General features: G+C 52.0%; 5 protein-coding genes across 5 annotated transcripts; 1 reads left to right on the forward strand and 4 right to left on the reverse strand.

The window, feature by feature from the left end:
• Positions 1–1,903: 1,903 nt before the first annotated feature.
• On the reverse strand, positions 1,904–3,544 carry BESB_059230 (ribosomal protein RPL34; the record flags this gene model as incomplete). The annotated part of the gene is made up of 3 exons (XM_029364337.1): positions 1,904–2,045; positions 2,515–2,618; positions 3,386–3,544. 3 exons carry the CDS (start codon positions 3,542–3,544, stop codon positions 1,904–1,906), a joined length of 405 nt encoding a protein of 134 aa, XP_029219045.1.
• Positions 3,545–4,172: 628 nt separating this feature from the next.
• On the forward strand, positions 4,173–6,088 carry BESB_059240 (uncharacterized protein; the record flags this gene model as incomplete). Its single annotated transcript, XM_029364338.1, has 5 exons — positions 4,173–4,288; positions 4,806–4,884; positions 5,390–5,604; positions 5,712–5,783; positions 5,938–6,088. 5 exons carry the CDS (start codon positions 4,173–4,175, stop codon positions 6,086–6,088), a joined length of 633 nt encoding a protein of 210 aa, XP_029219046.1.
• Positions 6,089–7,236: 1,148 nt separating this feature from the next.
• Positions 7,237–10,198, reverse strand: BESB_059250 (transmembrane amino acid transporter protein; the record flags this gene model as incomplete). Its single annotated transcript, XM_029364339.1, has 6 exons — positions 7,237–7,509; positions 7,766–7,912; positions 8,135–8,268; positions 8,517–8,585; positions 8,850–9,482; positions 10,081–10,198. The coding sequence occupies 6 exons, from the start codon at positions 10,196–10,198 to the stop codon at positions 7,237–7,239; spliced, it is 1,374 nt and encodes a 457-aa protein (XP_029219047.1).
• A 3,929-nt stretch (positions 10,199–14,127) lies between these two features.
• Positions 14,128–17,173, reverse strand: BESB_059260 (transmembrane amino acid transporter protein; the record flags this gene model as incomplete). The annotated part of the gene is made up of 6 exons (XM_029364340.1): positions 14,128–14,433; positions 14,679–14,825; positions 14,999–15,136; positions 15,580–15,644; positions 15,845–16,471; positions 16,891–17,173. 6 exons carry the CDS (start codon positions 17,171–17,173, stop codon positions 14,128–14,130), a joined length of 1,566 nt encoding a protein of 521 aa, XP_029219048.1.
• Positions 17,174–20,999: 3,826 nt separating this feature from the next.
• BESB_059270 (transmembrane amino acid transporter protein) lies at positions 21,000–24,477 on the reverse strand (the record flags this gene model as incomplete). The annotated part of the gene is made up of 6 exons (XM_029364341.1): positions 21,000–21,272; positions 21,790–21,936; positions 22,364–22,501; positions 22,726–22,790; positions 23,047–23,673; positions 24,135–24,477. 6 exons carry the CDS (start codon positions 24,475–24,477, stop codon positions 21,000–21,002), a joined length of 1,593 nt encoding a protein of 530 aa, XP_029219049.1.
• Between the last annotated feature and the right edge of the window lie 3,298 nt (positions 24,478–27,775).

A 27,775-nucleotide genomic window follows, 5' to 3' on the forward strand; every position in this document is an offset into this window, starting at 1 on the left:
ATACAGTATCTTTTTCTACAGAAGAACATTTTTTTGCAAACGCTCGTACCCTCCGTATTACAGTAGTTGCTTTCTCACTTAGTATGAGTGTAATAAAAAAATATTATTAGTTTATAGTAATTTCAGTTTACCGCTTGCTCGTGTGCACTTCCACAGCAGCATCTTCACGTGCGTAAGACGGAAATCCGACAGATTTACATATTACGCATTTGTCGGAAGGTGGACGGGATGGTGGCCTATATACCATGACACACCCTCGTTGGCTCCTAGAGCTCGAGAGAGCAGTGATTAGGCCAGTACAGCTGTAATTAGGCCTGATCATAGGTACGATCGAACGTCATCCAGTCCGTGACGGAAAGCACGAAACACGAGAGGTAGCAGACACAGACAGCAGTGGCCACAGTCACAGCGAACGGCGATCTCACAGTCATCCTCACTTCCTATCCGTCGCCCCCGGCTTTGTTTTCCGTTCGGCTCATCTGCTGAACCAAACGAATGGAGGCTAGGCTTTGAAAAGCCCTGCGGCGTAGGCGCTGTTCCTGCAGGAGACCCGCCGACTGATGCCAGACCGGCGCTCCCGCTTCAGAAGATATTTAAAAAAGTATTTGAATGAGAGAAGACTTGTGCTACTACTCATATAGAGCCCAGGCCAAGTGTGCAGCATAGAGTGGGCGTTCGGTCTGTACTTTTGACGTTGCGTACTGTGTTAAGGGCAGTTGTCAGGGGCGCAGGCTGTAAGGAACATACAGCCGATGGTGCGATGCTGCTGCATCCACTATTTACGGCAGCACAGAAAGGCGCTACACGAATAAATAGCCTATATTTTAGTGAGATAGGGTTTAAAAGCCACTCACAGGAAAACCTCTCTCACTGGAAGAAAGGCTATTTAATCTTGTAGCGTCTGTGTTGCCGTAAAGAGCGGATGCAGCTGCATCGCTGACGCGTGCGTGCGACCGACGATGGCAACGGCGCATAGCGCACGGCAGCTGGCCGTTAACGTTCGCATCCCCCTTCGAAAGTCGTGCGGCATCTACAGCAGGAATACCACAGAGCATGTGGGGTCGAGGTGTGTGGTGTCCTCAAGCAGACTGCCCTTTAGTGACCGTTATGGCACGATACAACTCTCACTCGTGATTGCTCATATAACTCCACCGCATCATGCTTTCTCTGCCCTCCGCCCTGTAAGCCGCCAGTGGAATCCGGGAAGCACGTTTGGCGACTGTAGCCCTGGACGAGGTACTTCAACACGGTCTGCCTCATCGCTGTTGTTTTAGTTACACGCTGGCCGCTTGCGACCCTCGTGCCGCAGTTTTTATTAAGCACACGTGCTAGCAAATCTGTGAGGGTCTCTCCGCGGGGGTGTGGTGCAGGTGGTTTTGCTAAAGATGTGCCTGTCTTTCCCCATTGATCTCTCGCACGAAATGCCAATAGCGCAGCCTGAAGTCCAAACTGCGCTGCCACCCGCTTCTTATGCTGGGATCCGCCACAGCAGCCGAAGCTACCGCTAAAAGATCCGAGAAGATGATTTTCACTGTTGAGGAAGACAACAAAGAAGTTGATCGACACAGGAATAGCCACCGCTGCTCCCCGAACTTGCCAAAGACGAACGCGTTACGAGGTATCATACCAACATGTATGGAAGCCGTTGATTGAGCACGCCATCACGCGTGAAACACCCTCGACGAGATCTTTCACGCCGATGTGCACACAACGCGCCTCCCTGGGTCCCTAGTATCTGAAGGCCTTGAGAGCCACCAGCCCACGCCGGCGGTCGCTCACAGCTTCGAGTGTATCTGGCTCGTCGTCCGCGAGTACGCGAATGGCACACATGAGGGAAGTTTGCGCAGGCTTTACGACGCCAAAGGGCAGATGAGAGCTAGAAACCGGAGAGCGAGGAAAGCATTCAAGCCTTGGTGGTCTTAGTGCTCTTCTTCTGCTTTGACTTCTTGGATTCCGCCTTCATCTCGTCCTTCTTCTGCTTCTCCTTAACTTGCAACACCTGCTTGACGCACTTCTGCTCCTCAACAAGGAAAGCACGGACAATCCTGGAAAAAAATGCACACACAAGCACACATTGCCCGCGATGAACCTCCCCAATACGCACGCAGGCTTCAAATCCCACCGGCAACACTCTCAAAACCATTCCGGCTCTTGTGCTTCCTACTACGCCGCCCCCGCATAGAGCCTTTCTACGAGCACTGCGGCAGAGAATCTGCAGCGCAAGAAACCGAGAAACACAGGGCGCCTTTGCGCCGCATTGGCTACAGGAAAGAGAGGTTATAAAAGAGGCAGCGAGGCTGCCCTGTGTAAAGCAGAGGGCTCGTAAAATGGACTTCGTCCACCCGCTTCCCATGCTCCCGAGGTCTCCAGCCGAAATTCCTCGAATTCCTACGCGTGAGCAGAATACCCGCGCGGTTTCAAATGTCGGGGGAATCCTTGAAGCGAACGTGCGGCCTCGACACAGTTGGATGTCATTTGCCTTTGGAGTATATTAGAATACACGCTCCTTCGTACCTCTCACGAACGCAGGTGTGGCATCGGCTGCCTCCATATGCACGGTGGACAGTTCTCTCTCTCTTCTTCAAGAGCTTCATCTTATGCGGCGCCACGGCGGGGATCTGCAGACGCGCAGGCCAAACACGAATATACCCGAAACGGTTAGAACCCAGCACAACAAGAGCTTTGCATCTGCATCACTCAGCGGGACCCGCATCCATAGTCCTTGTGCTTCAAGACGGCGTGCGCAAAGCACACTACTTGAAAAACAGGTGCGGATAGCCAAATGGGAAACCTGCGGCCAAGTTTCTAGCGGACACGCCACACAGAAGACATCTTGTCTGCTCCCAGCTGCCAGGCACACGCCAGCGACGGTGGACAGTTATTCGAGCAAGCATGCGACAACCGAAGCGTATCGGAAGATGAAGAGGGTAGGCTATCCCCGACGTCTTCGCCTCGACACAGGGGCCCCCTGAGCAGACACTTCCGTTGTGACCACAGGCATTGCTCCCTACTGACCAGAATTCCACTCTAAGCCATTCTGACGCAATTACACAGCGAGGAAAATTGATCCCAGGTACATATTCTGTGCGCCTAGCTCCGCAGGTAAAACTTGCGGGCCAGCTGGCGACGGATCGGCTGTCCATACGCCACAAAAGAAACGCAGCTTCAGGAAGCACAATTTCTGAACAGGAATTCGACGGAAGAAATCCCCTTATTGACGTTCCAGTGAAGCATCTCGTTGTTCTTTCCCTCGAACACCCTTCTGCCGCGAGGGTGCGAATGCTGTGGGATGGCATGCAGTTCTCGTCGGCGAAAAAAAGGGGGGCTGGCAGGGCGATTTCGAAGCAGGGAAAAAAGGTATAATTTCCAGATCTCAAAAACTCACCCCGGGTAGAACACGGTGACAGTTGCCACACTTGGGGCGCGACGGCTGCTTGCCCACATTGTGGAAAACAACTCGGGCTCCCGGAGTACGCACGCGGCGCACTCGGTTGGAGCCGGTGGCGTAGTGGTTGCGTCGGCGGTAGGTCAGACGAGGCGCCATCTTTGCAGAAAAAGAGAGAGAAAAAGGAGACGAAAGCCACAAAAAACGCTGTCTGAGGGAACTCTCACAGCATAGAAAAAAGCGCGCGCCTGACCGCCCGTTTTACCCCGACCCCCCGCACAAAACGAACGCAAAGGAGCGACGCGCCCTTGCGCGGGGGGAGAGGAAGACTGAGCGACAGAACCTGCGCATTGCATGTGAACGGCAGTCGCAAAGCCATGCATGCGCGCTGGAGGCAGGAGGGTATCACCTCTCTTCCGATTTAGTGACCCAAAACGCTGTGTGTAGACCCAGCAACATCGGTTCTTCGATGAGGTTTCAGTGGAAAAACACTCTGATTCACCGTGTCCGCTGGAGAAAAGCACTCTCGGATTTTTCTTGCTCTCAAGCATCTACGATGTTTGCAGACTGAACTGAACATCCAGTGAACGTATCAGTAGACTGTGTTGCAGAGTGGTCGACGCTCTTCTGCTACCACCGTTGTCCGCAGGCCGCTTAGAGAAATTAAGGGACGGAAGTACTGGACAGAAATACATAGTAGTCAGATCAATAGTTGACATCCCGTAGGGCCCTCTGGCAAAGGTAGATGCTTAAGTTTGCCAAAAAGGCAACCGGCCGAAGCTGTCCCATGACCTCTAAGCCCAGCCCCGAAGTTAGTACTACAGGGAAGGGCTGGTGGTCGATGAGCGGCATTCAACAGAAGGACCAACGTTTGCGATGCCCATCCGGACGACTTGCTGCGGGGTACGGCAGTGTGAAATGAGCCAGCAGCATAGGTTGATGGCGTTGGTGGATAGTCGTTGCCTGTTTGTCGCCCGAACTGTCGTGTGCTGATCGGCAGTTAATGTCGTGGCCCGATACGCTCCGTTCAACTATGAAAACAGTCAAGTCGAATCGTACAGCCAGCGCATACAATGATTTAGCAAGGTGAGCCGCAAGAGAAGACTAGCCTATTTTGTGAATACAGTTTCGGGCACACGCACTACCCTGAGAACTGCCAAGGCAATATCAACAGAACCACATCGGAAACGGTGTTCTGCGTCAGGCTCAGGCGGATCTTCCCTTTGCCGTTAAAGTCAAATATGCGCAATGCAGCTGGTTCACCCTGTCAGCAATGCACGCAAGCCACTTGCTCAAACTCTAGAAACTAGCCGTACTGGCGCTGCTTGTTTCTAGAGTTCCACCTGCCGGCAAAACTGCGGAGCCTGTCGGCAGAAGGTCACTTTTTTTTGAATACGTTCTAGTGCCATGAAACTGGCAGATGCATCAAGATGGCGCCACCGCCGAAGGGTACCAGTGTACGCCAAGTTGGTCGGGTCACTTTTGCTCTCTTTGGGTGCGTACGCGAACACTACGCCGATACTTTTATGAGCGTGAAGTAGAGCACGCCATTCGACCAACCCCATGTCCTTTCTGTATTGCTGCCGTAGCACAAATAAGATATCTCTAAGACAGTCTGGTGGAGTCGATTAGGAGGCAGAGTTGTCGCAGTGCGAGCGGGCACCCGCAGCCAGTCGTCGTTAACAGGACCTGAATCGCGCACGAGACCCACTTGCTTCCGTTCCTGTTGTGCCCCCGCTGTTCAGGATCAAATTCACTTATCGTGCAAGCAAGTGCGCCCACTGGCTCAGCGGTAAGGTGTTTCAAATTAATAGGGCTTGTGGTGCAGAACGGTTGCATAAGGGCAAGTGCTCACCTGCCGGGGATACAGATCGCTTTTACCTGTTTGTGCTTCACGCTCAGAGCGACTTTGTGCATAATATTTCCGGCACTATACCAGTAATGCTTTCAACGTAACTCACCCTTTAGACGCGGAACAATCTATTGTGACGGTGACTGCTTCAGGCCCTCATGAAGCATCACGGGCCGTATAGCCTACCTCCCTTCGAGCATGTGCAGTCTTTCGAGAAAGTTTACGAATTCATTGGGGAGTATCGCGACGACGCTGAACATTTCCGTTCTGCTATGGATGAAGCGCTGAAGGAAGCACGCGGGCGTTACCACGGGCCTTTCCGATATCGGTATCGGGAGTATCCGAGGCCGACGAAGTACCCGCCCTGGTAAGGTCTCTTTCTGCGAACCGGTCGCTGGCTTCAAGCGTACGCGAGCCTCGAGGATGCTGCTGTGAAAGGCATCGGCGTTGCGTTCTGCCCTTATCTGCTAACAGGTACTTCAATCAAGCGATGACGGTCACCTTACCTATGTCGCTCGAAATCAAGGAGCCTCTGGGGCCAGAAGGGTGGGAGTCACAGCAAACGAAGCTATGCTCACCAAAAAGAAGTCTACAGATTATAATGCGGAGTGGAGTTTGAGTCACGCTGATGCTCTTGATGACCATTTTTCACCTGTTGGGGATTTATTGTGTGTCTCATATGCCCTTATCCCTTTTCTAGAGTAATAGTCGCTCACGAAGTCTACGAAGCACGCCCCGACCTTCGGGAGCAGATGACCGTTCCCGGTCCGACAGAGCCACCGAAGGCTCATCAGACGCTCGACTTATTGACGGCGGTGCTCCAACAATCGCCGGCGCAACCTGGTGGATGACCGCAACTCGTTTGGTTGGAGCTCAAAGGTTTTTTGTCGTGTGCGCCCTTATATTCTAAGCTGCTTTTCTGGACTTCAGTGCGGTCGATTTTCCAGAGTCTGAACGCAAAGTGTCACTGGGTTTCCTCACAGTACACTTCTTGAAACACACCAGGGACACAGATGGACAACATACCGCTGTGGTAAGGTCTCTTTCTGCGAACCGGCCGCTGGCCTCAAGCATCGGTGGGCGCTGAGGACGCTGCACTGAAAGGCGTCCCACCCACCATCGTGCACTCTACATCTGTTGGTAGCTGGATGTATTCATCAAACTCTGTCACAGCACCGCACACCCACGGAATACCGTAGAAAACCACAGAGTGAAATCCAGACACCAGAAAAACATTTGCCACGTGGTATTACACATGACAGCCCACACCTGATATCATGCGCCCAATTCCTTGACCCCAGAACCGCCACATCATGTGTTGGCTGTTTGGGGAGCGTAATGGGTTTTCGACGAGCGTGGAATTAGTGAATATACTGATTATCACTGATGTTTTTGCAAAAAAGACACTTGTACCGATACTATGTGCTGGTGTAATCTGGTGCAGGGGCTCCGCCATTAGGTTTATGCTCACCACACACCGACGAGCTGACTAAGCCCGTGGGAGTATGCACTTAACGCCGCACGTAGTAGGATTTCTCACTCCGCGTTGTTATGCTGCCTCCCATCCCTCCCGTGTCTACACTGACTGACTGGACGACAGTGGAAAGCATTTCTACGGTACGCCTTTCCGCTTTGGTGTACGAAGTGAAATATGGTTAATGGCGTCTATGCAACGTATGTGCCTGCGACTGCTGAGACACGTAAATGGCGGTGGAGCTTTTGAAGGGATTCACGGAGAGCAGTAATCCCGTTTATTTGTCTGCGCATCCAGTTCAACAGCGTCACTGCAGATATAATAGAGACCAAGTCGATCTGCGAGTTAGTTGCACGGATAATACTCCTCTGTGCTATAGTTCAACCGCTCCTGCGGAGACAGTATACTATGGTTTTCGCACAGGCCTCCCAGGCTTCTTCGGGATTTGGCCTCAGCAGTCTCAATCGCGTACATCATTCCACCCGCTTTTCTTCCAGTGTAAAGCGCAAAGCCTGTCAAAATGCCTCAAATCCCGCCGTTGCAGCGGGATGGGAAGTCGTCCGTGCCATGCCATGTGGCGACGGACCAATACAGATTGAACGCCACAATGGCCGTACTGCCGACTATAATAACCCAGTCGAAAAGACTCCTACGGAGAGACTTTTCTTTTATGAGTCTCACGTGGAGGAGCGCGGGAAAAAGGAAAGCGAGAGGAGCTCCACACAGACTTCCAACGAGCGCCACAAAGCTGTCCAACTGTCGCAGCCCTACCGTCGCGACGACCACCGTTAGAGCCACCTACAAATCACAGAATATAGAGAACTCAAGGACAATAACCGTTTTGTTCCCTGTGGATTTGGGTCTCAATCGACCGCAAAAACGAACTGGAATCCCTCTGTCTGTGACTTGGCTCGTTTACCTCGGGGCTTCACCACCAATGACGTAATCAGACTTTGATGCCCCATCACTACTGCTAGCAGTGGTTTAATGAAGGCTTTTCCTCAGCCTTTCAAAGCACCACGTCGCCATACTTCCTGCACCCCCTAAAACTCACCAGACCGCAACGCAGTCCTCCACTGAAAAGCCGAAATGAGCACCCGTGCGATATTTTCATGACTGCAGATAGTCGTTCCTCCAAGATTGTCGCAGCAGGGAAAAGAAGAAGTGGGTACGTCGCCATCACTGCCAGTGCAAACACAGACTGGCACAGCAGAAAACAAACCCCACGCAGAACACGGTCAAACAATGTTGCAAATCTAAACACAAATGCATCACCATCATCGTCGGTGAGGCACACGCCCCCGCAGCAAAAGATCCAATCTGCGGCCAGCCTATTCAATAAGAATGGCGCTACACATACATTTTATATGGTTGCAAGGATACTCTGCATGTTCGTTGTGCTGCCGCACGATGCCACGCTTACCTGCACCGTCAATCCCAACACGCCAGCCGGAAGGTTTGAGAGAATTACAACTTTCAGGTTTTCGCCCAGCACCACGTTGCACAAAACGCAGTACCCGATGTAAAGGATTAGCAGACCAGTGAGAGAGGCTGTCACTAGCTGCGTACACAGGTGGAAAAAGGACGACAGGAAAGCAAAGATATGTTGCCGACGTGGATGCACGCAAGACTGCCTTCCAAACTCAGAACGAGTCTAACGGCCGCGTGGACCCGAAACCCGCCATCTACGTGCCTATCTGGCAGATGTTCGCTGAACATTCACACGACTACAGGTTTACTGCGGAGCACCGCCTGCGATTCCACCTGTGGCTAGCTTCATATGTCTATAGAGAGTCAGCTCCTACGCACCAGGGGAAAAATGTTCTGCGCCTTTCTAGTCGCAGAGCTTCGAATCGGGAGAATGAGGCCCCCTCCTGCCACCAGGCCACGCAGAGACAATACGATTACGTTTGATTTGGATGCTCGAGTGACAACGCCAGGCTGACTGAAAGCACACTGCAAATGTGCAGGGAATGCTGAAACCTTCCTGAGGGTTGCAGCGTTCCGCTGCCACCACTAGCGCTTCTGAGTGGACCCTCAGACGCCGCCGCCTCATATTCAGTGCGCTGACTACTTCACACACCCGACTACGTGTAGTCAAGGATACACACCCAAGCCCGACTACACGCGTAGCTTACCTTCCCACATGAAGACACTTGTTCCAATCATGAGTGGCCAGTTCCCCCAGTTGGCGAGGGGGACGGAAGTGGCGTGTTGGGTGGAACCGACAACGATGACCGCGACAATGAGCAGCACAACACCAGCGACTGTTCCGACGTTTCCAACTAACATTAGCGGCGCAAGGTGTTTCATATGCCGAATTAAACTGACAGGGATGTAGAACAGAAGCAGAAACCATAAAATTGTGGTGACCTGCCAATGGTAATCCGGTGAGCAGTCGCTGAGTGTCCACACAACGTCTCGAGCATTCCCTGCGACCACCACGGCGTTTATCGTGCAGAATGCAAGCTGCGATAAAATGACACACATCTCAATGGTAAATCGGCCCCACCATCCGTAGGCCGCCTCGCCTAATGCCTCATACGTCTCTCGCACTCCCGGCTCGCAGCACTCGCAGAGAAGTTGAATGCAATACAGGGCAAGGCAAAATGCCACTGCGAGTGTGCACAGAGACAGAACAACTCCGCCTTTCATAACTGCATGGGGAAGAAATAAAAATGCTCCCCCCAGGAAAGACTTCACAACCAAAACCGTCGTTCGTGTAATCCCTGTCTTCTTCGTCTCCAGCGCAAGATGATGGCTCGACGTTGCTGCATACGCAACAGAAATGAGACACGCATCGTGTCGTCAGACATAGAAAAAAGGGCAGGAAAGGCAGCCACTAGTGGGACCGACCAAAGGCCTACGCGTAGGCGCGCATTATCAGGGACGGCTGAGCATACTCATGTACTTGAGCGATATCTACATCTATATGCATTCCATCGAGACGCTGTGCAAAAAGCGACAACTGATAGTACTGTATCCTGTGTGTAAATTGCTCAGGCTAGTGAAGTGCAGATGCTCATATTTGTGTTGCCAAAAAAGACGACAGAACGGTATCGTTTGCAGGACATCGCAATCGAGTCACGCGGTCCCAGTTCTCCAAGTGAATATATGTGCATGCACGACCGCACACTGTCAGCAACTATATATACGTATTATACATCTATATACACATATATATGAACCGGGACCCTCGTGCCACTTTACCTTCTTCAGTAGGGTGTATATCGCTGTGAACAGTCACAGTTTCATCAAACTTGCCCGACATCCCCCCTCGTCCTCTTCCATCATTTTGAGGGCTTCCTTTCCCGTTTGTGGGCACTTCCAATTCACTTGAAGCAGTATCGCCGACGTAGAGATTCGTACTAGCAACATCTTCTTCACGCGTTGCTCTTCCAGCAAAATCACGGTTGTCTGACAGATCCGCTACGGGCGTCGTCGAAACAGAAATCTCGAAGTTTCGTGCGGTGGTAAAACCCGTCATGGTTCCAAAGTCGATCATTCCCAGTTCACGAAAAACTTAACTCCACCTGCTGATCATGCTCCGTCCGCAGCTTCGCGGAGAATCAGACGCAGACGTCAGACGCTCTTTGACACGAACGTCCATAGATATGCGGAGTAAATGCGCGACTGGACAGAGGAAAAACTCCCAGAAAAAGAAAACCAGACGCGCAAGGAGAGATGTGTGACTCAAAAATCAGGTGCAGATTCGCACGTTGATGGAACCGTCGTGGAGCATCTGACGATGCAAGCATCCGTCGTCTAGAATCACACGGGGTTGTGCCCCTCCTCTGGTGTTGCCCAGAAAAGATGCAAAACCTGTCCCTTGCTCCGCAAATGTGTGCGTACGATTTGGTCTGTATGCTTCGCTTTGTTTCCCTTTCCATAAACAAGGCTACGTGAGCCTTCTTTGACAGATACAAGCATACACTCGAGCGTTTCCCCCTGTCGCGACCCCGTTGTCTCCATCATGGAGAGACCAACGCCAATTGGAGGTGGAGTCGATCCGGACTAGAGAAGGCACCCGCCTTGAGTCCACAGGCGATGATTGACGCGCGTGATGCACAGCTACTGGCTCGTTCTTCACTCTCTTGGGACGGCCTCGTGCTCGTTCTCGATCTCCACGCAGTGTTTTCGATCGCTTCCTGCCTCTGCCCTAAAGCCATTTGGGATCAGTCCAATTCGGTCCACGCGTCTGTGGCTCCGTATCCCCATTTCTTAAATATAAATTTGTGAACATGCATAAAGTGAGTTACGTACATGTGCACTCATCCATGCTTATTAGAGAGGGAAGAAAAAGCCGATGGGAGCGGACCGCTGCCATGCCTCGAACCGGTGAGAGACCTCGCAGAATGAGACACTTCCTGTGCCAGCCGTTGCGTACGATGTAAGGGAGCCATCAACCATGCACAGCCAGTATGTGACGTAGAAATGGAAGAGAATATGAACTACGGGTGTGCTCCTTTCCTTTTCCGCCAGAGGGGGAAAACTATGGAAATGTAGCGAAACACAGTTTTTTTGGACGGACGCTGCTCGCCAGACCAAGCGACAGCTCGACGCCGTCGGTCTCTACGGAATGCGCACTCACCGCCTTGTAAACAGTGCTAAAAATAACGCCCGCCACTTCACTTTCACGAGTTTTACATTCACGACTTCAAGCACAGCGATCGCATCAGGTGGGAACGGTTCGCTCACAAACAGGCTGCGCGAATCGATACACAGATGCGTATGCTCGTCTGGGCATACGTTGCCGACGCAGAAGGATGGACGATAAACTGGTGCATAATGGCCTCCGCCTCTCTTTTAGAGTCCTGTCTGAATCGTGTGGCGCGAAGGGCGACTGCGATATTCATCCCTAGGGCTATGCATGCCCAAAAACCACACGGGAAGAGGCGCTGACAGCATGTTTTCCGGTACTACTGGAAACCGCGAGGGGCGGCATCAGCGTCTGCCACAGAAGATGAACAAACACCGTTTTCACAGCAGCGGACAATCGGTCGCTCAGACCGCGCAAACAAACATGCAGAGGTAACTCTGAAGGCATTGGGATACCTCTCCTGCGCGACAAGCGTCTTGGAGGTGCGACGTCTCTGTCATCTCCCAAAAATGTCGTGCGCGGGACGCAGCACCACCACGAGTTCTCACTTGCTGCATACAACCTGATGCATCCGCTTTGTTTTTAACTGTGTACGATATTCTTCCAGTTGACACGAATAACATCACTGGCATCCGGCAACTCAACTAGGATGGTTCCACGCGCTGTGAGCTGCCGGCTCTGGTGTGAAATTGCTACGCGGGAGGGGACGAGTTCAAGGGCAAGCGGTGTAGGAAGTAAGACGCTAGGCCGAACGTGTACGAAATTATATAGTGAAGTGTGAAGATGAACCCCCTCGAGGACTCCGTAAGGGGGTTCGCATGTGAACGGGAGCAGATTTCAGTTGCCTGGATGCAGGTCCACCCGCGGTGGCGCGTCACGCGCAGCACGAGCTTTACTCTCCCGGACAAAACAAACCCCGAATTCATGCTTGTGTCCGAGACGGAGGTTTCAGAATAGTAAGCCGGACGGGAAGGGCGATGACCATGCCCAAGTCGTCCGGTGCGTGCTAGCACGTCAGACTTTTTGACTATTGGCGTCGCTATGTGACCGACGACAAGTGAGGCCCGCGCTCCGCGATAGCCGGCTCATCGCTTTGTGTGCGGCTTTGGGATTTTCTGAACGCTCTATTGAAGGCTCATTGCTCATCATCTCCTCTTGAGAGACCACGTACTACCCCTGCTTCTGCTTCAGGGAGGGAGCCTGTCTCAGAGTCACGGTACAGTACGGTGAACGGATGTACAGGAGAGACACCAGCGACCACAGCTGCAGAAATAGGACTGACGAGAATTAAGCAAACGATGAAGAATTCAGAGAAAAGCGGAGAGAGGGACATGAGAGGAGCCAGTTGGTACCACTAGTCACTCTGTGCGTATTCAACCATAGACCAGCAGTCACACACGAACACCAGGACCAGTTTGGGGGAAGCAATCCTACAGAGTGAAGCAAGGTGACACACCGCTCACGCAGATATGATACGAAAGACATAAAAAGAAAGCAGACACACCTACAGGGATGAAACGGATTACCTGCATGCATATCGGCCGGGATGAGTCGTCTCAGAAACTGAAACGCTGCCTGGTGGTATCGCCACTTTTCGTGGCGATAACAAACCGTCAACTTACAATCCTTCAGTCTCATAAGTTGACGGTTTGTTCACAGTAGGCGAGGCAACTACGCAGAGCACGCGGCGCTTCTAAGGAATAGAGGAAGTTCGAGCGTGTGTCGGTCCCACTTCTTTACACAGAGTATCTCCCGCGAGCACCACGATTTAGAGAGCACAAACCCACAGACCGACCGATAATCAAATGCGTTTCTTATGGCCAATTCGACTGAACGGAGCAGGTGTGTTTTTTAACAAGAGGAAACGCGGCTTCTCTTCAGAGGAAAAAAAGTTGCGCTCGAGCCAGCCACACCCCCGTGTGGCGTAGCTTTTCCACATCCGGTAGAACTCACCCTCAAACTGAAGCCTCTCCCACATTATGTAAACCTCAGTGAAATAGACCGCCCGGGGACCTTTTCCGACCGAACCACAGAAAGGAAAGCATGCGCATGAACCCACGCCCCTCTTTAAATCTCTAAGCTTGTCTCAAACGCATTCAGCAGTCGAACAAGACATGCAGTCCAGTTCACCCACGCTCTCAGTCTACCCCTCTCATGTCTCCATAGAAGCCGGCACAGACCCGTGACACAGAAGAAGATCTACCGTAATCAAGCGCCCAACAAACGAACAACAAACTGGAGCCCTCGTGTTCACACGCCGAGTCATTCGATATTTCTCACAGGGCGGTGCGTCAATGCCAGACACACCGAAAAACCGTGACGAAATACTTAACAAGTTGGAGTGACATATATCAATACCTCGTCTCAATGACAATATATTTCGCGATCAATGTCTCTTTCAGCTTTTCCTACGCCCTGCCGTTCGCTGAAAATCCTTGACGCCCCAAGGGTGTCAAGGACGTTCTGCCCGGTTCCCCTTCCACCTGCTTGACCTTCTACCGCACGTGCCACTTACCATGTCTTCCATTTCGCTACCTCCCAGTTCGCGCGGCCCACCAGAGAACTGGAGGTGACAAAAACTCCTTTGTTTAGATAAGCTGCGTGGCTGAAGAAAGCGGTTCTTCCTTTGTTCTGGCCCGGTTAGTCTCCATCGTTCACTTGCGGTCCTGCGTCCTGGCAGGCGCCTAAATTTTCGAACACGCTCGCTGAGTTTGTAAAGCTTCCCGCTTATCTGAACAACTCAGCCACCGAGCTCCCCAAGCAAAAACTCACACAATTCAGAACCACAAATTCAGCTGGCAACAATGCGGCTCCATCTACATGTCTCGCAGAAGGTCAGGGTCTTCTTGCGGGGTTGCAGTTTGGCACAAGCCCACATAGTCGGCTGTAGGCCGCCACCTGGATATCGTGTAGTACACGGAGAAGAGTTGCGCAGCGAAACCTAAAACGATGATCAGATAGTGCGGGAGTCTCCGTCGAAACTGCCTCGGCGCCTTCAGCTTCAAATGCACGAGCGCGGGAAAAACGAACGCCAGAGGCACCCCGCACACGGCTCCCACCAGGGACACGAAACCGCCCAGGTGGTTCTTTCCGACCGTTGCCATGGCCAGCGTGGCAGTAACCTGAAAACAGAAGGTGAGCAACACTCACACCGCCGTGCCACGCGTTTGAGACCTGTGCGAAACACGAAAACAGGTCGCACAAGGGGAAAGACGGCATAAGACGATGCTCGATCTGGGCGGGTGGTCTTAAAAACTCGTATACAGTGATAGGACAGTGCCCCTTCAGTGCCTACGTAGCCAGTGGCGGACCCACGAATTTGCATGTGTCGATATGCGAAAAATGAATGCGCCACGTAGTCGCTTACGAGTAGTACGCGAATACTCGCGCTGACGTGTTCCCGCATTATTACCGATGTGTTCTTGACGTATGGTGACAACCTTTCCTCCACTATACCAGTGGCAGGAAAAAGCATCAACGGGTACGTCGAAAGAACAACAACAACGAAAATCGCCTGTACAACAGAAACCCAAGAGAGCAGCTCGACAGCGTTTTACCGCCTCGCAGAGATTGTCCAACGAAAAGGACTACACTGGATATCTGTCCACGCACGGCGGACAGGACGCTCAACGACCGTAGCGCGCCAGTCATTTATACATGTACCGTGCTGGGAGTCAAATCGAGTACCTGGATGGTGGCGCCCAGAGGACCGGCAGGCAGGTTGGAAAGGATGATCTCTTTCAGATCCTTGCCGAATGCGAGGATGCAAATCGTTGTGTACACGACGTACAGCGCGAGGAGCCCTGCCAGGCTAAGCGTGAGCAACTGTATCGAAGCAAAAACAGGAAAACGGGCCCTGCATATGTATGCGCCTTGGAAGCATTCCCACGTATGAGTGATGCAGAACAAACGAAGAAAAGAAACTATGTAGTGCAGTGGAGCAGCAAAACGGCTTTGACGGAGAACGGCGTACCGTTGAACCGCCACACCGTGAACTGTGAAATGCCGCCACATACGAGTGTCATACTGTGTACTCCCGAATACAGACACTCACACAGTAGGCATGTGCACATGACATGCAAACGCACGTCAGAGAATCCTACGCACGACTACCTCACGAATATAAACGTCGGCAAAATCCAGCCTACCAACGCGCGTACGAAACGCACACTGACGAAAGAAAGAAGCGACTGCGCAGTGCCACAGCGCTCAAGCCGACAACCACACAACGTCTGCACATATTGCGATTGCAACTCGTGACAACCTACCGCTGAGAATTTTCGCTGGACCGAGGGTTTCGCAGTGTTGCGTATGGGAAGAATCAAACCGGCGCCTGTAGGACAACACAGCACAGCAGCATTTTGAAAGCGCCGTTGGAAACGTCATGCACATACTTCCGTATGTGAACTCATTGCAGGACAGCAGCGGCTAGCAACATGTGTTGGTGCGTAGGCGACCCCCTATGTGACTGCAAGTATACACACTCGCCTGCGCGAACACGCGTACGCGCCTGTGATCGTGAGGAGCTCTTACCAAGCCACAGGTAGATACCCGTTCCGAGCACCACAGACCATCCGTCGAAGTTGAAGAAGTCGAAGGTGTGCACAGTTGGGTTTTGGCCCATGTGTACAAGCACCGCGACTATAAGGATAAGCATGCCGACAAGAGTTCCAAGATTACCCGCGAGCATGAGCGGAACGAGGTAGGACATATTCCGTACAAAACTAAGGGGGAGGAAGTACACAGACAGAGCCCAGATCATATACGTGACAGGAAACTCCATCCTGGACGAACATCCGGAGGCAACTTGAATGACATCCAAGAGATTGCGGGACGCTACAACCGCGTAGACGCTACAAAAGGAGACCTGCGATAGAAACACACAAGCTTCAACCAACGTCCTTCCCCACTTTCCCAGTGCATATTCTGCGATGACTTCGTACGTGTCGCGCACCCCCTGTTCACAACACTGGATGAGGAGGTGCATGCAGTACAAACTGAGCAAAAGAACTCCCGCCAGAGTCAGCAAAGAGAGAACTAAGCCTCCCTTCATCACCGCGTATGGGAGAAAAATAAAGACACTCCCCATGAACGCCTTGCATATAATCACACTCGTTCCAAAAGCACCCGTCGTCTTTCCCGTGGGACGGTTTGAAGCTTCTGCAAGCACCACTCAGAGAAAGCGCCAGGGAGAAGAGGAACTCAATTTGTGGATTATCCAGAGTTGGACGCTGGTATCAAACGCGAACGCGCACCGAATGCGTCACGCATCAACCAGCCCCAGGTTGGTTTCTACTGCTATGAACCGAGTTGACTATGTGCCGTCCGAGAACTCCGGTAACTGCCGCTGTTGAACGCATGAAAAAGTGGCTTATAACTTATCATCAATCATCAGTTTGTCAATCCCTACATAGACAAGGAGCTGGGTACGCATACGCATATACCTACATATATACAAGACTTACATATATATATACATGTACAGATATGGCGGTAGGTACACATGCGTACCACCCGCGCCTTGTTGTTGAGGCCATCCTGCTGCTTCAGTATGTGGAAGGGACCTCAGAATGGCTTACCTTTGAGCAAGTCGCTGGTAGAATTCCCTCCCTCCGGATTGGTGGTTGAATTTGTTGCTGTGGTGGCGAGAAGGGAATCGTGGCGACAATGTGCTACTTGCATGGATGATGAAGAGACGATTTCCACCTCCGTGAGCGATGAGGAAGCAAGGCACACCATGATCTGTCCTTCTTGTCCTGCTTCCATATCCTGACGTTCCTCCGCAAGCGTCTCTCGCGATTGGAGCGCTGCTGCCTCCACGGCTTCCTCAGGGGAAGCAAAACGAGCAACTTCAATAGGCATTTTATCGGCTCTTGTGGTACAAGTCGGCACCAGAAAAGAGCCCAGTGGCCGGGGCAACAGAGGTAAAACAGAGAATAAGGACGTTTGATCGCACCGTGGCACGGATGAACGAGGCCTGGGCGAACACCTTGTCCGGTCCACAAAAGAATGGCGTGTCGCTCCCAGTGGTGTGAGCACGGAACGCTGTGCAGCAATGCGTACGCCGCGGCACTCTGCAGGACGCTCTCAACAATGAGAAAATACAACGGAAACCAGCCATGTCAACCGGAAAATAACGGGATATTCACTTCATGAAAGACGGTGTGCACGTCGGATCTCTGGATCCGAGATGCAGCGACTACCTCCACACGTTCCTCATCTCCGAGAAAACTAGAAGCTTCCCTCTGTTGACCTACAAAAGCTCTCAACACTACAGGAACTCCTGTATAACTACCAGGCAATGTGCAAAGTGGCACCAAGGCCTACACTACGAGGAAGAAAGCGAGACAGAAGAAACATATCAGTACGTGAGAGTCTGGGGACAACGTTGACGAAAAGTGAGCCATAATCCCCCGCCCGCAGAAATTTCACAACAATGAGCTTCAGATCAACGCACAGACTACAGGTTACTGATGAAGACTCGAAAGTTTCGCAAGTCGCGCCCCCAATCACGCCCCTTCGCGATTAAAAAACTCCATCGATTTTCAAAACGGTGCAATCGAGGCGACACTCTGCACGGAGAACCAGGACAACAGTTTGAGAAATAAGCACCAGTTCCACACAAACAAAAAAGGGACCTGTTAGGTTATGCTGCCTTGCCTGTCGCACAGCAAAGCAGGATGCACAGGTTGAACGACGAGCCATCACAATCACTGGCGGGAACAGAACGGCATTGCTTAGCACAAAAAGACGAGTGAGCTGCGGCAGTTCCAAGACCGAAACCAACAGCAAAACGCCGGCGGTCGAAGGCAGAACTCGTCCTCTCATCGACAGGTTTCAACCTGTGGTCGGCACGGCAGTCCGACGACAATCGAACCCGCAAAAACCAATGAGGTTTCGATATCAAAACAACGTTCTTCTCCGAGCAGCTACCCAAGCTCTCCTTCGTGTACGCAGACGCATAGACGCAGACCCACATCTTTTGCTAGGCGAGCAAAAAACGGTGGGCTACGGGGGAAACTGCCTTCGGAGGTTGACAAGTCTGCGCAGGCCGAAGCATGTCACCGCCGAACTTAGCAAGAATACAGTTCCCTCCGTGTGGTAGCCGAGCCACAGAACACTCGATTAATCGAGAAACGAACATCCGTCTTCACCCGCCACTGGCCAGCGGAGTAGAGTTTGCACGCTCCAAGACTGCAACCCCGTTCCAGAATGCTGCCACGGCTACACCGTTCTACTATGAAAACATAGCTGTGCCTTTTTACATACGTCCACGGGTAGCTCACTAGCCACAGTGTTTTGTGTTCTCATCTACGCCTTCCCCCCGGAGACAGTAGTCACAACCTCGGCTAGCCACCCCCTGATTTCTACACGGAGATGAATGTGACAGGCAAACCGTGCCCCTGGACGCGAACAGGAAATCACCTTAGCCCCCTCCATTACGGCAGCAGGGAATGACTGCTATCTCGCCGCCGCGTCTCTGGCTCGTTACCCGCGCGATCGCTATAATTGTAACGCGGACAAGAATACGGAGGTTGACAATTAGTACCAAGGACAAAGTCGAAGAAGGTTAGAAAGGTCCCACGAGGACCCGAAAGAGGCTTCGCTTTGACAAAAGGCTTGAGGAAGTGAACGCGTGCGAGTACAAGAGTAAGCCGGCTGGGGAGAGAGACAGCGACACGATACGGTGTCTCGCCGCCGGCTACGGGAAGGATACGGCGGCGCCTCTCTTCGTTCAATCCAATTCGCCTTCCACGCTTCAACAAAAATCACGCAAAGGCAGTTTCTCGAGCCCAACCCGGCGTCATTGCTCGTGAGCTGACTGCACTGTTTCATCCCGGGTGACTCGGAAGAGATAGTGCTGATGACAATCGCGCGACTTGAGGGTACCGAGACCGCGGGAAACTCGCCATGCACGTCTGATACCGTTCCGGTTAGGTCGCTCACCACCTTCAGGTGGCCTCTCACGCTGCGGTCACAGAACCGACCTGGAGCCGGAAGGGCCCGCTCGGCGTTGGGCTGCAGCCTTCTCATCTTCTTTAGGGAAGCCGAATGCAAGCAATGCATGCAAGGGTGACGCACCGGATGTTCTACAGGATCCTCCCCGCAATGGTAAAACCTGCATTGAGGCAGCGTGAAAAGGAGAGATCTACTCTATTGCAGCTGCTCATATGGCCGCGGGCCTTGAGCTTGCCGTCCTACTCTAACAGTGCGTGCCGCACCGTTGGTTAGGGTTTAGGGTTTAAGGTTTAGGGTTGGTTAGGTATGTATACTGCGCCGATGTGAGAATATACTGACCGTTGCTTCGGGGGAGCTTTGCGGCAAGCCAGATACGAAAAGCTCTAACCCGTAATATGGCATGACGGTCAAACAAAACTAGAGCAACTCACGGCGGCAAAAAAGTGAAATACCGAGTATCGACAGATGGATATGCGGCACACACTCCAGCTGCGAGCGGTAATGATGCGGTGCAAGGCAATGCGTAGTCTGGTTCTGACTCAGCGGTGTCCGTGACAAGACCACGCGGAAGTGTCCGTTGCCCCCGGAATGCGAGATTAGGCAAGCACACAGAATATAACGATGCCGGAGCCTTCGGAGTTCTGACAAGAAACAACGAATACAGTAGCCCACAGCAAGCCGTATGTCGACTAGCACCATCTACTCTCATTTTATCTTCATCATCCGATGCAGTGACGCACACACGCAGAAAGCCTTCCTCCCGCGCAAAAACGAAAATACAAATACGCATCTCAGAGTACGTGTGTATCTGAGGTGAACGCATACCTATGCATGCCAGTAACTGCTCCAAACTATAAAACCCGTAATGGAGAATCCACCGACGAAAATAACGCTGACGTCACTGAGTCAAGCTCGTGTTCGGCAATTCGACTACACAGGTTCGAAACCACAAGCGAAGTAACCTGCGAGAAACAACCTTGGCCTACATATGTATATGTGCACAGGATCGTGAACCCGAGACACTATCCACGCACAAGGTAACCTCTGCATGACTACATGCATGGACGGAGGTGAACGACGCTTTGCCTGCTCCTACATCCACATCTCTGTGACCAACTAAAGACGCACGCATGCAAGGATGCTGTGCACCGTACGTACTCACGTTTAATCACGTTGTGAGTATGTCCAACACAGGAACAAACGTGGGCGCGTATTTCACGAGGTCATCTGGATGTATAGGTGCTTCAGGGACTTCGTCAGTGACCACCGACCCTACTGAATTTGCGCTTCCAGCCCCCTGCTGCGCGTGCAAATGCGTCAGTTTCGTTTTCTACCATACGAGTTTTCCCATTTGCCCGCCATTTCTAACTCACGCTTCTCGAGTGAAATAGAAGCGCCCCAAATCTTGTTTGTAGAGGTGCGACTGTTCTGCGACGCATTCAATACCTCCCTCTCATGCGCATATTCATGTGCAGATGCAGACATATAATTATTTATGGCATGCACGTATAATCTGAAGTGAATTGGAATGTATATGCAAGCTAAATCGTAACGATATGATTTCAAGTCGACACTTCTAGCATCCCCAAAGGAAGAGATTAGACAGCATTCCTTCTCGGCTTCGTTCCTCTGCTCTTCTGTACACGATGTCCCTCATTTCCCATGGCAGCACATATTTTCACGTGCGGCATAACTGTGTAGTTTGATCTGAATACACGCGTGCGCGGGACTAAAGCCCTCCGGTGCACCGCGCCGGATAGTCTTCGACGCCCTTCCAAGACTTGATTGTCCACGTGATGGAGAAAACCTGAATCGCGAAACCGCCCAGGACAATAGTCCAATGAAGGGCCTTGAAGGCGAGATGTTTGTCTCCGCGAAGTCTCATGTGCAAGATCACGGGAAAGATAAACGAAAGTGGAACCCCGCACACGCCGCCGATCAGAGCTACCAGATTGTCCAGTTGCTGAAGGCCAACCGTCGCCATCCCCAGGGTTAGAATGACCTGCACAGTCAACAGACACGCCATCACTATGACTCATCCGGAATCACGGGGGACATACAGAAACGCATATATTCGTGCGTACGGAAAGGTATGCAGGCGCACATCTAGAACACCACCCCTACATACGTAAACACACACATGCATACACACTGACCCGCCGCACACCGAAGTGACAATGGCCGATAACACTGAGTGGAGACTCTCGAGCGAATCAACGCGCCCTAACGTTCGTGTATTTCGGACGTGCGTAGCAATGACGTATGCATGCATTCAGAGCTCCACTCCCACAGAGAAGTCGTTGATGCGTCCCTCGCCGGTACCGTGTGCGCGACCTCTGCGTCTGAGCTACCGCGCGGACGCGGCGGGAATTTGAAAAAAAAACGGAGGAGGGCGACGCACTTTCGAACGTCTGCCATGCAACCTGAGGGTAGAAGCGTCAGCCGTCTAATCAACGACACGGGAGTGAGGCCATCCTCAGGGGGAGCTATACGCTACTGGCAGGAAGAGGGACACTTACAAGTGAGACTCTAATCGCCGGTCCAACAACCCAGTTGAGAATACGCTCGGAAACGTCAATGACTGACGAGAGTCTCTGTTCGGCGATGACGCTCGCGGGGAAGAGCATGAGGGGGTAGGTGACCAGCACTCCGAATGCGAAAATGGTCTGAATGACACGCCAGATTGCGACAGAAACACGGGAAGTGAGAATGCTTCGAGGTCACTGAAGGCAAAGTTGACTATGCTGGAGAGAATTCCGTGGACCGTGGAAGAGAGAGAGCACGGCAATAAACGCTCAGAAATCGCGTACACACGACATGTGAACCACACAGTCTTCCTCGCTCAGCTGTGTGCCCAGTCCAGCACACGCATGTAAACACGTCCCTAAATGAGTTTAAGGGCTGTACGAGTGGGTTAAAGAATGGAACATGGTGTCCCCCCGGGCGTGTTACAGGCCTGAACACGCGTGCGCAGACATGCAGAATTCACGGCTATACGTGACGAGAGGGAGGAGACAGTGCAGGAGTTGATTCGAACTCAAACATGAGACATTCCCGCTGCAGCAATCTCCTCAGAGCAACAGAAACACCTACCTGCACGGACAGGCCGAAAATGCCTGAGGTCATATTCGAGAGAATGACGACCTCAAGCTTTTTCCCGTAGGCCAAATTGCAGGTGATACTGTAGACGATATACATTGCCACCAACCCGACCAGGCACGCGATAAGGAGCTGCAGACAGGCACACAAACATGAGCGCAAAACACAGCGATAATGTAACTGTACTCAATCGTAGACCGGCCCAAATCGACCCACGTATGCATCAACCAACGAGTATCCTCTCGCTGCGCACGTGCACCCCTATGTACCACAAATTATGTCGAGCATCTTCGTGACGAAATTCAGATGGATGGAAAGTCGGCACATGCATGAAAGTCAAAGGCTGGAGTAGTTACCTTCGAAAAGTTATCCTGGACCGACTTTTTAGAAGATTTGCGAATGGGCAAAACCAGGCCTGCGCCTGCGAGGAAGCAACAGTAAAACTACAAAACATCGCTGTGGGAATATGCGCTCGTCAGTCACTGAGACTGCGTGCAGAATCTCTGTGGGATAAGCACACGTGTGTGTAGACGCCGCCTAGAGTATCGGCTTGCCCAGGAAACGCATGCGCGAACGATACACAAAGACGCGATCAGCGTGAATGGCGGGGTGCATATCTGCACGACTGCACCACATAAAGGGCGGCCCGTGCCTTCGAGGACGTGATGGACTCGTACCTTCCCAGAGGTAGATGCTCGTTCCGAGCACGAGCGGCCAGTTGCTGGTGTTGGCGAGGTCGACGCTGTTGACTCCATGATTCACGCCGATCTCCATTCCGACTGCGACCATTAGAAGTGTGACCCCGGCGACTGTGCTGAGGTTCCCGATGAGCATGAGCGGTGCGAGGTATTTTATGTGTTTGATCAAACTCAGAGGGATGTAGATAATTGCTCCGCACCAGATGAGCGACTTCACCGAGAGACGGAAATCTGGCGAACACTGCATCGCGCTCCAAAGAACGTCGCGCAGATTGCCTGCGACGACAGCTGCGTTGATTGTGCAGAAGCCAAGCTGCGAGATGAAGACGCACAACTCGATCGCTAGACCGCCCCAGGGGCCCAGCGCCATGTCGCCCAGCTCTTCATAGCTGTCCGCGCTGCCCGGGACGCAGCACTGAATCAATAAATGCATGCAGTACAAAGCAAGACACACCACTGCGACGAGCAAACCGAGCGAAAACAGGACGCCGCCTTTCATCACTGCGTGTGGAAGAAACAGAATCCCCGCCCCCACAAACGATTTCAAAATCACCACTGCAGTACTCGCTGTCGCTGTCTTTCTCTTCTCGTCCAGCACGCCGATGGCTGAAACAACACGAATCAGAGCGAACGAATACAGTTGTATTCACATATAGAACTAGAACTTTATGCTCATGAATGAGACGGAGAACACACGGCATCCTAAAAAGGAAGCAACGACGAAGACATAATAAACCTAAAAAACGAACACATGAAAATGCATAAAGGCACAGAACCGATATATTCTAACGAGTGTTCGGACGTGGACTTCGGACGTGGACCAGATGACCACGTTTCACACACAAAATGCACATCGGTCTACATAACTCTTCGTACACTCTCGACCTCTCAATATACGGCTTTGTTTCCCGTGACACCGCAACTACGGCTTTATTTAGCTGCATCGAAATTCACGCCGGGGTGTGTCTGCCAGAAAACGCCGCATCGCGGGAAGAGTCAGCCATCACATCTGCCTGCGTGCGTAATCATGTTGCCCTGCATCGCCTATAAACCCCTCTTTAACTCACATGTTTCTATGGTCTCAGTTGTACTGCTGAGGTCGCCGTCATCTGAAAGACAGTCGGCAGACCCCCCAGAGGTGCTGCTGCGTGTAGTATATCTTGCATATTTTCCGGGGACACTTCCTTCATCGTTCGGGGCCGGATGTCCTGTTTCCAAATCGATATCCTCGAGTTCCAAGACGGCGGTTTCCGGCTCGCGGGATGCGCTCGAGAAAACCCCCTCTTTCTGAAGGCCCATGGCTTCTGTCCCACCATTGTTGCTTGAGGGAAATGTCAATGCCTTGAAGACGGTTTCTGCTTTTCCCGAGTTGCTCGGGTTTTTGCAAACCCGCTGCGCTGTCGCTGCCATTGCTCCTCCCGTCACTCTCGCAAACAAGAAAAGTTCGAACTTCACCTGCCTTTCCCATGGCAGGATTTGTGAAACAAAACCTTCACGACCTCACACACGCAAAGAATGCGTGAGACACAAGAAACCACCTACTCTTCGAGAGCTCTGGTAGCCGTAGAGAACTCGAGAACTGGGCAGTGGGATTCTATGCGCAACCTAGGCGTCCTCTGTGAGAGAACCCAACTCAGGGAGATGCCGGGACAGAAACCTGAGTGTACGGAGTGCCCAACAAGGAAACAAAACGTCAGTCGTCACTTGAGATGGGGCACGACGCCCACGGCTAAAAAGAGGGCACGAGCAAACGGGCGATGGAGAGAGGCTTTTATTCTTCTCGAACATCCACCAGATGCTGAGTTGTCGAGTGATCGATAAATACGCGTGATGGAAGAAGCCAAAAAAACTCAGGGAACACAGACGCAAAAAAAAAAGGTTGTCACGCAAACCGACCACCACGGACGGACGACACTTGCTCCAGCACAGATCACGCGTGGACGGAACAACGGAACGACGTTAAAAGACTTGTGAACGAGCACTATCAGAGCATACGAGCATGGACGCCGTCTCAGTGCAGCCTATGGCAAGCGAAAACGCAGAGAGGCACTATAGATTACGAAGGAAAACCTGGATCTTCTGAATATGTAGAACACGGCAAAAATGTCAGGAAACCCGGGAACAACGGCTAATACATAATTCTACAACGAAGACAATAACACACCATAAACCTGAAACACCTTAGACCTCCCCGCAAAGCATATGCAACAGCGCGCTGTACGAAGATCGAAGCGACCCACCAACGAACATTCCATCCACACGCGGAAACGACAACTAAACACGGGACAATACGAAAGCGTTAGAATGCGTTTTGCAAACCTTTTGTCGCAAACGTTCAGGATGACAAACAAAAAAGTCGTTCTGTGAAGCTCGGCGTCTTTTTTCGCAGATACTTTCTTCAGTTCGAAAAACATGAAATGACCCGTCTTGACTTGGCTTTCCGAACGCTCGTCGATACGACGCGGCACGAATACCAACGACGCGCGATGACGATGCGTCAAAAAATGGACAGTCCGAAGAGACGCAAGAACACCGACGCCTGTTGACGCAGACTCACCGGGCGTCCCGTGACCAAAAACACTATGGAAGTAGGCGCCGCGTCTCTACCTTGTATTTTGGTTCACAACAGGTTGTACTCTTGACGATGAGGTGTGATTCGCAAAAACCGGAGGAAACCTGGTGCAAGGAGCCAGAGTCTTGTCGCTAAGCCTACGGAAGGAGAGAGGCATGAATGCCTGAAAAACGGCTGAGGACGCGGACATTTCGATGACACGCAAAGCGCACAACAAGCTACAGGCGTGCCACACGCACTATACAATGCTGATAGATCGGACCATCAGCCGTCATATGAGTTGTTCTGCCAGACAATATAGTAGAAAGACTTGCATATCGCTTGCTGCAAAACTCCTTTAGAACGGATGCTTCAACGAAGTCTCCGGGATAATGTCAACTGCCGCCTTCCAGAGGAAGGTCCCTGTAGGCGTGTAGGAAAGCTCGTTTGGTGACTGCTGTTCTCTCGACACAAGCAGGATATACACGATCTGCCATGTTGAAGACGTGAAGCCGCTCGCACTCGCACAGTCACCACATCGCAGGCGCTCGAATAACTGCCCGTTTCTCTGCAGTCTGCTTTCGAATCCGCCACATCTAAAGGACATTCGTACATGCCGATCTGCCAAGCATTTTCCTCAACTGTGTCATCCGTCATCGCCCGTAACGAACGGGATCATCACTCCGGCATCGTTCCGGTCCCTCTGCCGGGGGCATCACCATTTCTAAAGTGGCAGGGCAACGGAGTGATCTCCCTGCCCTGTGTTCTTTATAACGATAGTGAACACTGGGGATCAAACACTGGACGCAAACAGGCGTTTGCTTAGTTCTCGTAGCTCCGGTTGCTCGGTGCCCCCGGTGCTCTGGTTGCTGCACTGCAGTCACCTTGTCATAGACGAGATGCGTTAATTATGCAGTTTGTTTGAAAACGTTTGGAGCTCAGATGCACTCCGATTGTTCCCTACGCGGAATGGACAACCAAACGCACGAGCTCAAAGAAGACACCTCTCTGAGAACTTCTATCCGTACATCCCCCAGATCTATTCAAGTAGAAGATAAAAGCGGGTGTGGTGCAAGATTCTATATAAAAGAAAGTGCATACAAACACTTGAAAGTTACATCCTAATCGATTCCAGTCCTTTCAAAGCTTCAATGTGAACACATATTTGCAAGTCATCCGGTACCTCGGATGCAGTGCGTCCACGCCGTGTCTTCGAAGTGACATGGTTTGCGCAGGTGTCACCTATGCTCAGTATACAGTATCTGTCAATCGAAGAATCGCTGCATCATTTCTTCCATCTGAAAAAGCAGAACCATGAAAGATCTCGTGCTCCTGCTTGGTAGGAATTCTGTTTCACCCGTGTACCGTATGCAAAATACGACGGACCATCACACTCGCGATGCATGCATGCAAGTACGGACGGAGCGTATCTTCGCTCAGCTTCCAAAAATGACTTCGCTAGGTGTTTCACTTCACTAGAACTCGAATCCGCCGTCTGCGCGCGGCTCTGCGTTTAACCTGCCGCAGCTTCTGTTGCTTCTCCTTCGTCTCCGCGTCTGTCTGTGTCCTCTCTTACGCGACATCACCGGCGCTCTGGAGGTTGAAACCAGTTGTGTCGCAGACGGGCACTATTCGTTTCCTACCAGCGTCTGAAGCTTCCCCTCAGTTTTAGCCAGAGACCCCTTCATGCTGCTGACTTCTTCTCTGCTTGTTCTCACCTCCGAATCTGTTTGAGAGGAGCTTTTCAAATCTGCGTTCGTCTCTGCCGTGCCTCCCAGCTGCCGCGGAGACGCTTTCGCGAGTAAGGCAAGGTCACGTCGAGCAGTGCTTGCGAACGCATAAATCCTATTTTAAGCTTTTTTGTGTCCCTTTCATGCGCTGCCCAGACGCAGGTTTCCTCGTCTGCGCCGTTATCACCTCCGCGCACGGAGGCAGCTCAGCTGTCTGTGCACACTTCTGCTCCCAACTCGCCTAGCCGACGTATTCTGCCATCGCCTCTCGCGGACGTCTGGGGTTGCTTTTTCCGCTGCCTCGTTTTCTCAGCGGACGCGGACTCACTAAAAGCTTTTGTCTCCTGGCGTCTGTCGCGCGTTCTGTCTGCGTTCTCTCCGGTTTTTTCCTTTTGTCCGCCGTTCGGCGCTCTCGGTTGAAGCCATC

Source organism: Besnoitia besnoiti, chromosome V (genome assembly GCF_002563875.1).
Source record: "Besnoitia besnoiti strain Bb-Ger1 chromosome V, whole genome shotgun sequence".
NCBI classification, from domain to species: Eukaryota; Apicomplexa; class Conoidasida; order Eucoccidiorida; family Sarcocystidae; genus Besnoitia; species Besnoitia besnoiti.